This window comes from Ochotona princeps, chromosome 10, assembly GCF_030435755.1.
Source record: "Ochotona princeps isolate mOchPri1 chromosome 10, mOchPri1.hap1, whole genome shotgun sequence".
In the NCBI taxonomy this organism is placed as follows: domain Eukaryota; kingdom Metazoa; phylum Chordata; class Mammalia; order Lagomorpha; family Ochotonidae; genus Ochotona; species Ochotona princeps.
In genome coordinates, this window is record NC_080841.1 from 1,434,892 (window position 1) to 1,452,520 (window position 17,629).

At 53.4% G+C, this 17,629-nt stretch overlaps 1 protein-coding gene across 1 annotated transcript in view; it reads right to left on the reverse strand.

Moving 5' to 3' along the window:
• NIBAN1 (niban apoptosis regulator 1) overlaps window positions 1–3,205 on the reverse strand; it is an 89,114-nt gene extending 85,909 nt beyond the window's left edge. Inside the window, exon 1 of the mRNA XM_058669683.1 lies at window positions 2,972–3,205. Within this exon, the coding sequence (XP_058525666.1) occupies window positions 2,972–3,026 (55 nt within the window). The 5' untranslated portion in view covers window positions 3,027–3,205. The remainder of the gene's footprint in view (window positions 1–2,971) is intronic.
• Window positions 3,206–17,629: the final 14,424 nt, after the last annotated feature.

Genomic DNA, 17,629 nt, shown 5'->3' on the forward strand with positions numbered 1-17,629 from the left:
TCTTCCTGAAGTCCCGCTTTGATGGACATCTCCATGAACAGGGCCACAGCTCCAGCCACACACACAACCCAGCCAGCGGGGCGGGGGCCACAGCCCACCTCATGCTGTCTGGAGAAGGTACACAGCCCTGCTACCTGCGTTCCATTGGCCAACACTCAGCCACATCGCCCTGTGTGGCTGCAAGGAAGGCTGGGGAACGCCTTTATCACAGGGCTTATATTACTTGTGAGACAGAGAAGGGGACGCAGGCAGAGTGAGTCCTGTCCGCTGCTGTGTTCTCCAAATGTCCACACTGGGAGCTAAGCCAGAAGCCAGGGTGCAACCCAGAGTCCCAGGGTGGAGGGACCCAATCACAGGAGCCGCCACTGCCTCCAGGGTGTGCATTCCTGGCATCCTTTGAGTCGGGACTCAAACCCAGACGCTACAAAGGGTTAAATGCCCTTCCTGGGCAGTCAATGGGGCCAGCGGGTGACAGCTAACAATCCCAACCACTCGGAGAGTAGGTGCAGGCATCCTTGGTCCAGGCCACCTGGGGTGGCACAGGCGGGCTGTTCCCCATAGGTCAGGCTCCAGCTCTCCTCTGAGACCCCACAGCTCTCTCCTGCTGTCACCAGAGCCCAGAGAACAGAGAGGCGCCCCCCCCAATGTCGCCTGTCCCAAAGGGAAGGAACACTCCGAGAAACAGCCTCAAGCGAGCCCCACGCCAGGCAGCCCACAGCACTCCGAAAGACTTGAGTTAATCCGTGGCCAGAAATCAAGGGCATCTGGAGGCCCCTGGGGTGGGGAAGGATACCGGGAGGCACCCACCAGCATCTAATGGACCTTATGTTCTAACTGTCTGTCCTGGGCCACAGCCACGGTCAGCCAGCCTCCAGCCTCTGAAACTGCCTTAGGATGACCCAGGCGAGTCAGAGCAGCTCCCTGCTTCTCTGGACTGACCAACCTCCACCAAGACAAGCCCCCCACTGGTGGAGGAGCCAGCAACCGAGCGGGTCTCTCCTGCCCCCCACCATCCCGCCCGGATGCCAGGCCCAGCATGGACCTCACGAAGAGCCACCTCACTCTACCCTTAGGAAACAAACCAAAGTGGAACCCGTGCTGCTTGGAACGTGAAACTGATTTTTTTAATTTTGCCAGCATCAGCTCACCAATGAGTGTTCCAGGGGAAGCCCACTGGGCCTTTCCAGGGTGCCCGCAACCAACTCCACAATAGCAAAAGTCAGCAAGTGCCCACTGGCACCCGGGCACCACACACTCTGGCTTGGGTGCCCAGCTCTGGCCTGATGCCTCCCCTGCTGGACTTCACAGGGCAAGGGAGAACTCTGCTTTTTCCTCTTTGACCCATCAAAAATTCAGCAGTCCTTTTTCAAAGGAAAGCGAACAGGGGCCCAAACACATTCTGAAAGTGACAGTTCTATTCCAGGCACACCAAATGCATCACCAGAAACAGAAAGAGAGAAGCGTGCCCTCAGTGCCCAGTGGCGCTGTGTGCTACCAGCATCCTGCCAGCTGGGTCAGTGCTGGCCAGCGGGGGGCACTGTCCTTGGGGACTCAGCTGGCCGCTGACTCGGGGAAGTGGCCTCCAGACACTATGCTGAGGACACAGGAGTGCCACACCCATCACAGAGCCAGCGTCTTAGATGGGACGTAGCTCCTCACACGTCTGTGCCCTTGAGCACAGCTCGGCGACACACACGGACAGGTTTGCTCGGGGACAGGGGGCTTCAGCATGTCCCACAGCCCCATGAGCTCAGGCATGTCTGCCAAGGGGCTTCCTTCTGGCAAGACCAGAGCTCTGACATGAAGTTACACGCCGGCTGCACTTCACCGTGCTCTGCACCAGCCCACCACACACACCTTCCAGCATCCTCCCCGTCAAACCAGAGGACAGCGCTGAGCAAGATGCCACACCCTCAGCTACCGCTTTACTCAAACACAGCCAGGTGTCCTAGCTCAGCCTTGGACAAACATGCACACACAAGCCCCCTGTCCACTCATCCCACGCCAGTGGCGGCTAAATGCTTAGGACCCGGGCAGGCTGGGATCAGCTTCCTCCACTCCCACGCTCAGCAGCAGAGGGACCTGGCAGGCTGGTGGCCCGGCCACGCCGGCTGGAACACATCCTGTGGTCCCCAGCTGCAGTCCAGGACTCTGCAGACTCACTCACAGGACCTGGCCCGCCCCAAGGGCCCCGACTTATTCAGCTTCTCCGGCACTTCCGAATGCTGCTGCAATGAGTGAAAACAAATATCGGCTACGACACGGAAGGCACAATCGTCTCTCCAGAAAAGAGTCCTGGGTGCAGCAGCAGGCCCCAGGAAGCACTTGGCCAAAGCTGCAAAGAATCAGCCTGAAACCGGGGTTTGCCACCTCCGGAAACACACACATCCCACAACACAGAGTGAAGTCGTCAGACAGACGGCGGCTTGTTACAGGTGGGGGACACAAAGGTCTGGGGGCCGCCAGGCAGCATACCCCCACAGATGGGACTCGGCCTGCCTGCTCCCCCAGACCCTCACCATGGCGAGTTCCTGCCCCGCGTTCCCTTCACCCGTTCGTAACAAAACCTTCCAGTTCCTTCCTGCCGCCTGGCCCCACCCCTGCCAGGAGGGAACGGGACGGCACCGTTTTGCTGGCCACGCGCCCAGGGCGCGGGGAAGCGGCGGCCCACACTCCCCTTTCCCCGGACACGAAGGGGAACTCGGCTCCACGCCCGGGAATCCCCAGGGAAACCGAGAAGGACGGACAGCCCCGCAGAAGCAGCCCAGCTCAACTCGCGCCAGGTGCCACAGCGCGTCTCCCAGCAATCCTGCACCTGCGCCTGCACCTGCGCCTGCCTCCCGCCCAGTGGCCTCCCAAGGCTTCCCCACCCCAGGCTCCAGGTGCGCGCACAGCTCAGGTGTCCTCCCGCCGGCACCAGGAGACGCGCCCGCGCTCCGGACGCCCGAGCCGCAGGTGGAGACCCGCGTACCTCGGATGTAGGCGCTCCGGGTCTCGTCCAGCTGGCTGGAGGCGGTGCCACCCATGGCCGAGGCGCGGTGGATGCGGTGCTGTGCGCAGCGGACTCGCTCGCTCCAGAGCTCCGACGGCGGCTCGAGGCTGAGGCGACCTCTTCAGCCGGCGCCGCCTCCTGGGCGCCTCCCCTGGCCGCGCCCCAGCGCCCCTGTGGCCGCCTCCCGCCCCTTCGCGGGCGCTCCGGGACCGCCTCTCCCACGGCTTTCCGTCCGCTGGGCGCCAACCTGGGGCGGTCCAGAAACACGGGGGGCGGGGAAAGAGGACGGCTGTGGAGCTCCGGGTGGCTGCGAGCCCCGCGGGTGGACTTGAGACGTCTCATTGCTCTACGCTCACCCCCCAGGAAAAGGCAGCAGCTCCACCTGTGCGTCTGAGACCCTCATGTCACGCCAACACCATCCACACGCCTACAGACACACTCCCTCCACTCACACCCTACATACACACCACTTACATCCACATAACCCTCCACACACATACCTACAGCCATATCGTACACACCGTGAAAGCACACAGTGCACACCTATGGACACACAGCCCTCCCACACACACACTCGCTGAACCCTAAACAGACACACGAATATGCACCTTACACATACTCAGAACCCCCGTACACGCACACCATACACCTCTACATGTACACCATCTACACAGATACACTCGGTTCACATGTCTGCAGACACACACACAATGCCCCATAAGCACTCCACACACACTCAACCCTCCAAACACACCCACAGACACTCCCTTCACACCTGCACGCTCGAGACACCCTCCCCAGCCTCTGCACACACACACACAAGTGTGGCGTGTCAGGCGTCGTCATTCTGAGGGGCTGATGACTCCCAGCTGTCAGTCTTTGCTCGGCACAGAATGGCAGGTGCAGGAAGGCAGGCTGGGAGAGCAGCAGGTTGGTGAACTGGAAATTCTGTGAGTCCCTCCGCAGCCTGAACCTGGTCGAGGAGCTCAACCACCCCACCCCCGAGGAGCTCAACCACCCCCCCCCCCGCTGTCTTCACCCCTTCTTCACTAACACCCACCCCAGGGGCTGTTGTCCAAAGTGAGCCTGATCAAATGTGTGAAGTTCTTCCTACTGCCAGGAAGCATGGTAAGTGGGAGCCAAAATGTCATTCCCAAGAAAGGCCATTCCCAGCTAGTGGCCATTCCCAGCAAGTGGCCATTCCCAGCAAGTGGCCATTCCCAGCGTGTGACCATTCCCAGCGTGTGACCATTCCCAGCGAGTGGCCATTCCCAGCGTGTGACCATTCCCAGCGAGTGGCCATTCCCAGCGTGTGACCATTCCCAGCGAGTGGCCATTCCCAGCGTGTGACCATTCCCAGCGAGTGGCCATTCCCAGCGTGTGACCATTCCCAGCGAGTGGCCATTCCCAGTGAGTGGCCATTCCCAGCAAGTGACCATTCCCAGCAAGTGGCCATTCCCAGCGTGTGACCATTCCCAGCGTGTGACCATTCCCAGCGAGTGGCCATTCCCAGCGTGTGACCATTCCCAGCGAGTGGCCATTCCCAGCGTGTGACCATTCCCAGCGAGTGGCCATTCCCAGTGAGTGGCCATTCCCAGAGAGTGGCCATTCCCAGCAAGTGGCAACCCCAGCGAGTGGCATTCCCAGAGAGTGGCCATTCCCAGCAAGTAGCATTCCCAGAGAGTGGCCATTCCCAGCAAGTAGCATTCCCAGCGTGTGGCCATTCCCAGCGAGTGGCCATTCCCAGCAAGTGGCCATTCCCAGCATGTGGCCATTCCCAGCGTGTGGCCGTTCCCAGAGAGTAGTCATTCCCAGCGTGTGGCCATTCCCAGAGAGTGGCCATTCCCAGCGAGCGAGTGGCCGTTCCCAGCGAGTGGCCATTGACAATGCTCGAGCTGTCTGGAAGAATTGTTGCTTCCTCCTCATCACCATGATTTGTAGGAAAAATTAAGGCGCGTGTTATTTTAAGTCATGGTATTTAATATTTGCAAATCCTAAGTGAGTATCATTTTATTAATCACACACTAGAAATGGGTCTCCAAGCAATTCAATAACTTCATGAACCAGATTCAATTTCACATGATTGAAGTCAGCTAGTTCAGAAAATTCCCTACTTTGTATTTGCTTTGTATGAAAATATTCCTAAGACTGTTTCTTTCTGGTAAATAGTGCTGAGATTTCTTTCTTTAAAGATTTATTATTTCAAAGGCAAAACATTAGAAAGAAGCAGGAGACGCAGGATGACTGAAACTGTGAGTGCTGGGCTAGGTGGAAGTCAGGAGCCAGGAGTGTCGTCTGGGCTGTAGGTGACCAGGGTGTGGGTGCGGGGGACCAGGCTGTGGGTGCGGGGGACCAGGGTGTGGGTGCAGGGGACCAGGGTGTGGGTGCGGGGGACCAGGGTGTGGCTGCAGGGGACCAGGGACTTGGGCCATCTCCGTTGCTTTTCCAGGTACATTAGCAGAGAGCTGGATTGGAAATGGAGCAGCTGGGTCTGAAAGTGGTGTTCCAGTATGGATGCCAGGATCGCAAGCCAACTGCTTCAGCTGCTGCCGCCCAACACCGGCCCCACATCTCCTTGGAAACTGAGAAGTGTTTGTTTCATGTGACTTTCAAACAGGGCCCCAACTTTACATAAGACCTCAGGTGGGGCAGAAGCCCGAGGGTGTTAGAAAAACCAAGGCAGCTTGGGAATATCAGTGACAGAACCCAGGACCCAAGGGCCGTCTGGCTGACTGGGCACCAGTCCTCCGATCCCATGGAGACATACTGGCGCTGGTGCCTTGGTGGGCCCCCAGCCACACCCCTACCGCAGATACATGGGTTCTAGGCCAGACTGTACCCAGCCTTACCAGTGGGAGACTGCCAGTTTGGTTCTGGTGTGCCCTGGGCATAGCGCCACCTGCTGGACCCCCTGCTAGCACGGTGGGTGCCTTGGCAGCCAGAGAGGCATCTGGGGGAGCAGTGTGCCTCGCCAGACCCCGACCCGCTCAGCCCTCGCTTGGCCTCAAGCCACCTTTTTCTGTGGCTTTGTGACCTTAAGTCTGTACCTGCCGCCCGTGACGCCCATTTTGACATTTGTTAAATCTGTGAATCACAGGGGGATTTTTTTTGTTTTGTTTTGCTTTCTGAGTCAGTTCCTTCCTAGTGCATGTCACCAACAGGTGGACTTCCCTAATGAGGTGCCAGCAGCTAAAGCTCCTGTGTGGGGAGCCCCGAGGGGTGCCGACGGTGGAACCCCGAGTGGGTTCAGGAGGGGTAGGGGCTGGTGCACCAAGGTGGTGGGACCACAATACACTACCATTGCTTGGATTTGCTGCACCTGGGGCTAGAAAGATGTGTTGGCTTCATGGCTGTGCACGCCCAGAGGTTCTGATTCTATCTGCATTCACAGGCAGAGGGGCCCAGCTTCCTCTGCTGTGCCTGGGGCAAGAGCACGCTCTACGTTGGCAGGGTGTACGGTGTCTGGTTAGCAATCTCTTTAATCCACAGCACCTTGAATCCTGTGTCTCATTTTGTTGTTACAAGTGATCAGTTCGTTGTTGTTACAAGTGATGAGGCTGTCCTGTTAAACGCTTTCAGCAGAATTCATCGAATCAGGTAGCATTCCTCTCCCGAAGTTAGCTGGGGTCTGCTCAGATGGCTCCTGGAGTGATTACAGAGGGGCACGCACAGGACACCTGGGCATGCTCTTCCTGGCTCCACACAGCAGCCGCCGGCAGCCTGCCCATCTTCCCTCTTGCTTCCTGCGGGGCTGGTGCGTCTCCAGCCCAGGAGACATTTGCCCCTGCACCTGCAGGCAGAGGACAGCACCTGGCGGCACACCTAGGAAACAGCCCCACAGCCGGCACTGCACCATCCTGCTGCCCCGGCCTCAGTAGAAGGGTCCCAGCCGCCACCCAGGGAAGGGACTACAGCAGGACCCTCTCTGCGGGGACCCCAAGGGGCGCTCAGCTTGATGACACAGGGCGCAAAACCCCTGGGAGGAACCGCAGCTGTTTCTCGCCTGGATCCCAACCTCTGCGAAGTCCAGACTACAGCTGCGCCCTGACGAAGGCTCCCGCTGAGGAGCAGGCAAGGCTCGCTGAGTGATGCTCAGCGGATGCCCTCCAGTGGCCACCGCAGCCACCCACAGCGACCCCCGGTTCTTGGACACTGAGCCTTCCTGGGACAGTCACCAAGTCAGGGCTGGGGTCCGGCACCCGCTGCTCAAGGCTGCCCCCTGGGTGCCGGCTTGAGAATTTCATGGAGCACCTGCTGTGGGAACAAGTTATACCTGTTCATCCTTCAAAGCTGTTGTTGGAACTGTAGGAATGAGCAGGTCCTAAAGTACTCAGCCTAGCTCAGCATAGCTCAGCAACCTGGCCTCTGCCTACACAAAGTTAACCAGCTGCCTTGAGCAAGTTTCAGGGTCAGAAAAAAACAGCTCAAAAGGCCATGGCTCAACACCTGTCTCTAACTCCTTTGGTCAGACTCTCATTGCAATAAGCAGGCAGGAATTCTTCATGGGTCTGCCTTGCTAGGGTACCAAGCAGGTGTTTTCTGAGGCGGTTCAGACACGATACACGCCACTGCCTTTTGTGACACCGTTGATGAACACAGCTGCTTCAGTCATGAGGCTTCCGTGTCATGGGTCACCTCAGCTAAACCGCGGGCTCCACTGCTCGGCCCGGTGGCAGTCCAGCTGTGGCTGTAAGGTTGTGCAGCCCTAAGTCACGCCCCAGCCTCTGTGAGCACAAGAGATCTGTGTGATGGCAGCCTGGAAGAGCTGGGATTCCTTCCTCAGGCCCACGGGGAGGGCACAGACAGGCATCTCAGGGAGGGTTGCCCACGTCTTGGAGGGCAGGAGCAAAGAAGGAGACCCAGGCAGTGATTGTCACTCCCACCTGCTCTGGCTAGGACTTCTGCAGAGCCCCCTGGATGCCAGGCCAGCAGCATGGCTTTGGCCAGTGGGGCTGCTTGAGAAAGAAAGCAGTGGCACGCATGAGGGTCTGACTGAGGGGCAGCAGGCAGTAAGAGGAGGAGGGAGAGGGACGGACCAGCACCCCTGCTGACCCGGATGAACCCAGGGCAGCCTGCAGCTGATCACCGGGCAACGCCGTCACAGCGTGGGAGGAGAAAACCTGGGTGTGTCAGGCAGAAGTGCTCCATCCATCCTTCCCTCCAAGCCTGGTGCTCTGCCCTCTGTCTCCCACGGCCTAGGAGAGGCTGTGCACGCACGTACACGCACACACATGCACACATACGCATGCACATACATACACACGCATTCACACACATGCATGCACACACACGCACATGCACAGTGGAATCATGAGCTGGGTCCATGTTCCTGAGTGTTCGGTCTTGGAGTCTGTGCTCTGTTTCATAGAAGAGTTGGTGTGAAGCTGATCTTGCAGCCTGGTGTGTACTGATCTCTGATGCCAGGCGCAGCAGGGTATTAGGCAGCTCACGCCCTAGAGCTGCTGGGAGGGGAAGCAATGAAGTGAGCATCAGAGAGGCCGTGAGCCGTCCTCAGCAGAGAGAGAAAGGCAACCAGGAAGGCGGGCAGGGTGAGAGGCACATCCAGACCCAACAGGGATCCCGACACGACTCTGCCCATGTGAAGAGAAGGCCTGGTGTGAGCAGGTGTGCCTGGGAGACCCACAGGACCAGGGCAGGTACAGGTTCCGGTGTGAGGAAGGAAACAGCATGGACCACAGGGACACTCCAAGACCAGGACATGGTAAGGGAGGTTGGGCGGCTGAGTCAGGCTCCGCGCTGGGGATGGAGACAGGCACATCCACACCAAGTGAGGGGACCACGGAGAACCTGCCACCAGAGCTGTGCCCGTGGCGTTCTGTGTGAGCAGGGCCGTGGCATCCAGAGGCTGGAGAACACAGCGCAGCAGGCGTGAGCCCCAGAGGATGAGACAGGAGCCAAGCACTATGCCTGGGAGGCACCTGCCACTTAGCCCTGATGGCTTAATGATAAAGCTTGTCTGCTCACACATCACCATGCTACTGGAAGATGGCTCTTAGGAGGGGCGTTTAGCCCTGTGACAGGACCTGGGTTTCCTTCCCAACTCCTGCTCCTGACTCCAGCTTCGTGCTAATGCTGACCCAGGAGACACCTGAGCTCTGACACCCCTTGGAAAGGCCTGGCTCCCAGCTCAGGCCAGGCTGCCGAACGGCATCTGGGATGAACCAGCAGACGGGAGTGCTCGCCCATGCTCACACTAAACACTGAAGTGTAATCACTTCTGAGGCTGCCATTAGGCAAAGCGTGGTGCTCTAGCACAGGCAAGCCACCCACAGACAGCGCAGACCTCACTAACTTAAGGACAATTAGTCTGTAACTCCACACACCCAACAGCACACAGCTGTTCATCTGGCTGAATAAAATACATAAAAATGAACTCACACAGCTCTTTAAGGGAAGGAGGTGATGGAGAGAACTGTATTTCCGGCTCCAACGTTAAGCCAAGCTCACTCACCTGTGAGCTCACTCCTCACTCCCCTGCCTGTGTCTAGAGCGATTTCTCTCTTTTTTTTTTTCAGATTTTTTTTTTATTGGAAAGTCATATATACAGAGAGGAGGAGCAACAGAGAGGAAGATCTTCCGTCTGCTGATTCACTCCCCAAGTGACTGCAACAGCCAGAGCTGTGCCATTCTGAAGCCAGGAGCCAGGAACCTCTTCTGGGTCTCCTGCATGGGAGCAGAGTCCCAAAGCTTTTTCGGGCCTTCCTCAACTGTTTTCCCAGACCACAAGCAGGGAGCTGGACGGGAAGTGGAGCTGCTAGGATTAGAACCGGCTTCGATATGGGATCCCGGCGCATTCAAGGAGAGGACATTAGCCGCTAGGCCAAGGTGCCAGGCCAAGTTCTTGTTCTTAATGCTGACATGTCCGTACAGGCACAGATCCAGAACAACTGGGATTCTGGATTTGCTGCAGAGCACGGGCGTCCCATGCAGGGAGGCAGTGGATTGTTTTCTGCTTTGTTGTTTTACAGACAGAGAAGGATGGTCCATGCACTGGTCCACTCAGCAGAAACCTACAAGAACCAGGGTTGTTCCAGAATGAGGCAGGACCCCCGAATGCCAGCTGGGACTCCCACAGGAAGTCGAGCCATCGTCTGCTGCCTCCCAGTGTGCAGGACTGCATCAAGCTGGAAGTGAAAATGGAGCCGGAAGTTGAGAACAGGCACTCCAACAGGGATTCAGGTGGCCGCTGTGCCCAGGGAAGGCGTCTTAGCCACTACATCAAGTGCCCACCCTGTGCCACCAGTAATATTTCCAAGAAAGCACTTGCACTATATTCAAGTAATAATCTCATTAATATTTTAGTTGAGGAGCTATACATATTTTCTAACATAATTTACTGATTCCTGGCAGGTTTTACTTCTCCTCAAACAAGAAATAACATAGAACACATTTTTTTATGACTTACTTCTTTTTAAAAAAGACTTACTTACTTGAAAGGCATAGCTACAGACAGGGTCACACACACACACACACACACACACACACGTCCACTAGCTCACTCCCCAGATGGTCACAACACCCAGGGCCGGGCAGGCCAGGAGCCCAAAACTGCATCTGGCTCTCCCACGTGGGGAGTAGCAGCCCAGACATCTTGGCAGTAAAACTCATTTCTCACCAGTGTTACTGAGAAAGAGCTCCCTGCTATCAGCACACCATCTCCCTGAAGCTCACTCACACTACACAATCGCGCTGGGGCCTCCTGTCGCTGCTTTCCACACACGCGTAACAGCTGATGGCTGCCCGAGACAGACAAATCCAGAGTGGGACTTCCTGAATCTGACCGTTCCAGAGTACCCCAGAGGACTGCTTCCGACTCTTAGGCTGACCTGTGTGAGATAAGCTTCAGGGACTTCATTTTTTTTTTTTTTTAATTTATTTTCTTTTCATTGGAAAGTCAGATACACAGAGAGGAGAAGAGAGAGAAAGATCTTCTATCCATTGATTCACTCCCCAAACGGCCACAACGGCCAGAGCTATGCCAATCCAAAGCCAGGAGCCAGGAGCCTTTTTTGGGTTTCCCATGTGGGTGCAGGGTCCCAGGGGTCCACAAGCAGGGAGCTGGATGGGAAGCAGGGCCCCCGAGATTAGAACTGGTGCCCATATGGAATCCTGGTGAGTGCAGAGCAAGGACTTTAGCTTCTAGGCTACTGCATTGAGCCCGGGACTTCATTTTTATAATATAGATTTCTATCAGTGGCTCAGGAGAGGGCTGATGTGAAGTGTGAAAATGAATTGTAATTCCTTAATATAATATTTGCTTCAAAAGGAAACCAAGACAAGTTAACAAAATGACTTGAGCAAGATAAAGTTCTAGAACTGGGCAGCACTCCCCAGGGGAGATGGTTCGGAGGGGCCACTCCCCCCGGTGCGGGTGCAGGCTGTATTTATAACTGGGGAACAGGAGGTGCCTGCAGACAGCGCCTGGTGGGCGCCCCTGGCTGAGCAGCGGTGCAGCTGCTGTGCTGAGTCTCACATGCAGGCTCCAGGCTGGGCTGCAGCTCACCATGTACACAGCCTGCTTTGGGCCACATTTTATTCCCCACGCACAGTTCAAGTTCAGGTCAAACTGAACTGAAGCAAAGAAGGATTCCAAAAAGCAATGAGAATTCAACAAACCCAGGCAGCTAATGGGGCTCTGTGCCCGTGGGGGCTTGCCTTTGGACTCAAAAACAACATTTTTAAGTTATGAGACTTACTGGACGGCAGTTGTGGCGACTAATCACTTTACACACCGCTGGTTGATGTGGTTGGTGGAAGTTTTCAGCTGGAAAGCTCGATACGCCTTCACTCTGGCGACAGCGCTTGCTTTTCAGATGTGTTCAGTCTACAGGAACAGACGCGTGTGCAAGCGCGCGTGCAAGGCTTAGCGTGCGAAGGTGCTCTCTGCAAATCACTGTGCTCTAGCTATATGAAGTTATAACTGACAGAGGGCGCGTCTATGCATTTTAAGTGCACAATGTGATTATTGGATTTGCATATGCATTGTGAAATATCTACCACAATCAAGCTAATGTCTCCCTCACCTTACACAGTCACTGTTTCTGTGAGTGACGGGGAACACGTGAGATCTACTTAGAAGTACCTAAATGAGTTCCTTTGGTGTTCACAAACATGAACATTGAGGAGGCAGTGTGGTGGAGCAGGTCAAGCAGGACGGCTGCTCTGCCTCTGACCTGGCCCCCTCCTAGCGCCTGGGGAAGCAGCAAAGATGACCTGAATACTTGGGCCCTTGCCACCCATGAGGGAGACCCAGATGCAGCTCCTGGCTCCAGCCTGGACTGGCCCTGGCAGCTGCAGCTGTTGAGGAGTGACGTAGTGCGTGGAAGAGCCCTTTTCTCTGTCTCTCTATTAGTCTGCCTTTCAAACAAATAGAATAAATCTGTTCTTTAAAAAGCAAAACGAACGGTAAAGAAGAGCTTTGGAGCAGCTTCACTGTTGGGCCGTAGGTGACCCACCTGTAGTTGGTGCCAGTTGGTGCCCTGCCGTGCCCAGCAAAGGCAGGACGGTGCAGTCCGAGACAGGCTTCAGAGCGGACTATCAGCTTTCACGGCGGTCAGCAGTTCCCTGCCACGTGATTCAGCATCCCCGAGCCTCGTATTTATGTCTAGCTAAGGCAGTGATAATACTGCCCATTTTGTATAAAATGGTGAAAGAATGTGTTTTAGCGCTTGAAAAGTATTATTTTTTTTTTGTTTGTTTGTTTTTTGTTTTTTTTTTTTTTGCTATTGATACTGGTTTATTCGTGAAGTACATCTTAGTGTCCAAATCTTTGCATATGTTTTTTTTTTTAATTATTTATTATTTAACTTCAGTAATTACATTGTATTATGTGACACAGTTACATAGATACTTGGGTTCTCCCCACCCCTCCCCAAACCCTCCCACCATGGTGGATTCCTCCACCTTATTGCATAACCACAGCTCAAGTTCAGTTGAGATTTCCCCATTGCAAGCGGGACAATAAGATGCTGGACTCTATGTTTGGTATACGCTTGCAAGTATTATTTTTGTGAACCACAAATCATGTTTGAAATGTTATTTTACAATATGGAAAAATGCCAACAATGTAAGATTAACATACAGACACTGGTTACAACGATCAGTGTAGCCTACTGATTGGAATTCTCCTGTGCCCCTCCTGGGTGGTAGCAGCTGTGTTCCCAGCCTTCCCCAGGGCCGGCCTCATCTGCATTCCAGGCTATTCCTGGTGGCACCTCACTCGGAGCCAGGGGGCTGCCCTGTCCTCAGGCTCCCAGACTGGCCCCGCTGTGGCATGGGATCTCGTCACTTCTTGGCTGCAGCCTCTGACCTCAGGCAAGCGTGCCCTGCTGCCCATGGGAGCTCAGCACTGCCTGGTGTCTGCTGACTCCTAGCAGAGACGCTGGAGCCACACTGTAATCCACAAGGGGGAGAAACACGATTACATGATGGCAAACTCCCAAGAGTTCAGGATGTGTCTGTCTCTTGGCAGCAGAGCTCATCCTGCCCTGATCAACACACACAATACTCAGACTCCGTAGCCACTGTACAGAGGGGCACCGGCCATCAGATAGAGCACAGTGAGCAATGCGGTGAGGCTGTGATGCTGACACAGGTGAATACCCGTGGGTACAAGCCTACAACACCTCAGCATCTCCAAAAACTCATCCAGAGTAGCTGGCGACAGGACTGTGCAAGTCGCTAGAGTGTGTCTCAACGGGATGTGTCCTGATCGGGCTGACTCGGGTCTCTGTATGGGATGCCAGTACTACACCGTCCTTTTCAGCTTTCCTCTCATCATTCATCAATCAACCCTGAGCTGTTTCATTCAAGTGGATATATTCACCATTTATTTAAAACACAGGAGGAAGCGGTTGGCTTTTGGCATGGCTCTTCTCATTCATCTTTTGAATTTCTGAGTTTTCTCCCTGCAAGACAGGAGAGGCCGGAGAACTCTAAGGACAGGGAGCCGAGGAGGGAGCAGGGCCTCCCTCAACCCCAAACCTGTTCATCAGAACCACTCCTCCTCAGAGGCAGCCCACCTGTTATTGCAAGGCCAAGGGCAAACGGACACTAGCAAGATCAAAACCACGCAGATACACGATTAAGAATAGAGACCAAGCAGATCTACCTTTATGTCAGCTATTCAGTTTCCATGTTGTCGGGAAAGTGCAGATTAACAAGTAGGGGCTGGTGTTGCGGCAGCAGGTAGGAGCCTAATGCTGCCCGCACCCATGTTGGAGTGAGTGCCTGCACGCCAGCCCCACCTGCTCTTCTGATCCAGGCGCCTACAGACGCACATCCTAAGAGGTGGCTTGAGGCGAAGAGTCCAGCACTTGGGTCCTTGGCACTCACTCGGGGAGCCTGGGTAGAGTTCCTGACTCCTGACAAAGCCGCCACTGCTGCAGCGTTGGGAGAGGACGCCAGTGGGTGGAAGATCTTTCTCTGGGTCATTCTGCTTTTCAAATAAACACAGATAAATAAATTAATAACAAATACAAGACACAAACTGGGAGGAAAACATTCTTTTAAAAGAGATTTATTTTTACTTGAAAAACAGATCTGGAGAGAGGAGAGAGAGATAAAAATCTTCCACCTGCAGGTTCATTCCCCAAACTGCCACGGCCGGAACTGAAGCAATCTGAAGCCAGGAGCTTCTTCTGCGTCTCCCACATGGGTGCGTTGTCCCAGGGATTTCAGTCCTCCCTGCTGCTTTCCCAGGCCATAAGAAGACAGCTGGAAGGGAAGTGGGGTAGCCAGTATTAGAAAAATGTGCGCAAATCGGGTCTCCAGCGATAACCCCCATGTTGCAATGAGGTGGGATCCCAAGCCCTCTCCAGTCTGCCAGGGCCGTGCCACCGGCCCATCTCGCCTGCTGCGTCAGGGAGGTGGAGCACGCGCCTCTGTTAGGACCCGAGAGCTGGTGAACTATATCTGGGTGGGTGAAGCCAGAGGAAGCTCTGGCGGAGGTCTATAGCAGTCCTGACATGCATATCGGTCGTCCGACCTGGGTTTAGGGCTGAAAGACTGATGGAACAATCTAGAAACTGGTTCCCTCCGTAGTTTCCCTCAGGATAGCTAGCGCTCTTGCAACCCCGCAGTTTTATCTGGTAAATCGAATGATTAGAGGTCTTGGGGCAGAAATGATCTCAATCTATTCTCAAACTTTAAATGAGTAAGAAAATGAATAAATAAAAAGAAATGGCGCACACATGGGATGCTGGCACTTGCAGATGGAGGATTAGCCTATGAAGCCGCAGTGCCAAAACCTTAAGAAAATATTCTTAATACACATATCTGATTTTAAAAAAGCTTGTATCACAATATATAAAGAACCACAACTAAAAAATAGAAAAACAGCACAATTTTGAAACAAGCAAAAGATTTGAACATTTTACAAAAAGAGATAAATAAACAGCCAGTCAGCACATAAGGAGGTGTTCACCATCATTTGTTATCAGCAAAACGTTCACTAAGACCATTCTGGAAGTCCACTTTCCATCCACTACAGTGGTGAAAACTAAGAGTAGTAACAGCAAGTGTTGGTGAGCTTGAGGGACAGGTGGAGCGCTCACACCCTGCCTGTGGGAGTGCTACATGATACAGCCACTTAGGAAAACCAGCTGAGAGCCTCTCACCAATTATATGCCCAACTCATGGCCAGTACTTCCATTCATAGCTACTTACACAAGAGTGAAAGCATGTGCTCACAGACTTGACCAAGGGTGTTAGCCATGACTTTATTCCTAATATCAAAAAAGCTAGAAACGCACCCAAACATCTATCAACAGGATTAGAATTTTAAAATAGGGCCCGGCAGCGTGGCCTAGCGGCTAAAGTCCTCGCCTTGAATGCCCCCGGGATCCCATATGGACGCCGGTTCTCATCCTGGCAGCTCCACTTCCCATCCAGCTCCCTGTTTGGGGCCTGGGAAGGCAGTTGAGGACGGCCCTATGCTTTGGGACCCTGCACCCGCGTGGGAGACCCGGAAGAGGTTCCTGGTTCTCGGCTTCGGATCGGCGTGCCCCGGCCCGTTGCGGCTCACTTGGAGAGTGAAACATCGGATGGAAGATCTTCCTCTCTGTCTCTCTTCCTCTCTGTATATCCAGCTTTCCAATAATAATAAAATCTTTAAAAAAAAAATTTAAATAATTGTGGCATAGCATGCGAAGTGATGCTAGTAATAAAACAAATGAACTACTAATACAGCATCTTGAGTCTCTGAAACAGTATGTGAATTTTTTTAAGATTTATTTATTTTTAATGGAAAAGCAGATTTACAGAGAGAAGGAGAGAGAGAGAGAAAGATCTTCTGCCTGTTGGTCCACTCCCAAAATGGGCACAAAGGCCAGAGATAAACCAATCTGAAGCCAGGAGCCAGGAGCTTCTTCCAGGTCTCCCATGCGGTGCAGGGTTCACTGCTTTCCCAGGCCACAAGCAGGGAGCTGGATGGGAAGTGGAGCAATGGGACACGAACTGCTGTGGGAACCTGGCATGCGCAAGGCGAGAATTTATCCACTAAACCATTATGCTGGACCCAATTCATAAAATTTTAACAAGGGGTCAAAAAATATACACCATATAATCCCCTTGAAGTGGCCTTTGAGAGCAAAAAACTAATTCATGGAAATGGAGGCAGAGCTAGGGTAACAGACTGGGCTCAAGGAAACTTTCTTAGGGTGACAAGATGGTCCTTTAACTGGATTGGGGCATTGGCTGCATGTGTGTATAAATTTGCTAAAGCATTTTCAGTTGTACACTTGGAGGCTGTGCTTTTGATTGCCCATAAACTGGATCTCAATAAAAGACACGTGACCCTACAAACACATTTCACAAACTTTTTGGAACATTGAATTGAAAGTAAGTTTACTTTGATTCAAAGGTGCTTTGAAATCCATGAATGCAGTTTTTCATTATAGATGTTTTCTGGAAATGTTTTATACGCTGTTTCCACAGTCACCCTAAGCTGTTCAAATAAGACCTGTTGTTTATACATCTTGTATCTTATGCCCCTGAACCCTAGAGGAGCGCCCAGAGCAAATGAAGAATCCAGTTATGTGTTTGGGGGAACTGCCACGGGGCATCAGGCCGTAGCAGGACCATGCACAGGGTCCCGCTGCTCTTGGACGCGACTTCCTCCCGAGCTGCCCGGCGGCTGTCAATGACCACTCCATGGCCAGTCACACCGTGTGCCCGTGGGTGCACATCTCCACAAGTCAAAAAGCCAAGCAATTGTCTAGGCTGTTCTCCCGTGACACAAAATGTCCAAACCGGCATTTATTTTTAAAATTTAATCTTGTTACATAAACATATTGTAAAATCAGACTGAAAGCTAAAATATGAGTAGCTTAGAAAAAGACATGATTTTCAAGATAATCTCATTTTAGAAACAGCTGCAATTTAATTCCATTTTGCACATTTTTGTTTCCAAGATTTTCCTTCAGCTAAAGCAGTTATTATTAGCACTGTTTTCTCCAGTAGTAACTAAAAGTTTTTAAGAAAGAAAGGTTATATAACCATATAACTGTAACTTGTCTAGTAGGCTAAATGTGGAAAAAAGAATTTTTCTCTTGGATACACATCATTAGAATGAAATTCTTTCATAGCTCAATGTGACTTGGAAAGATAGATTGTTTT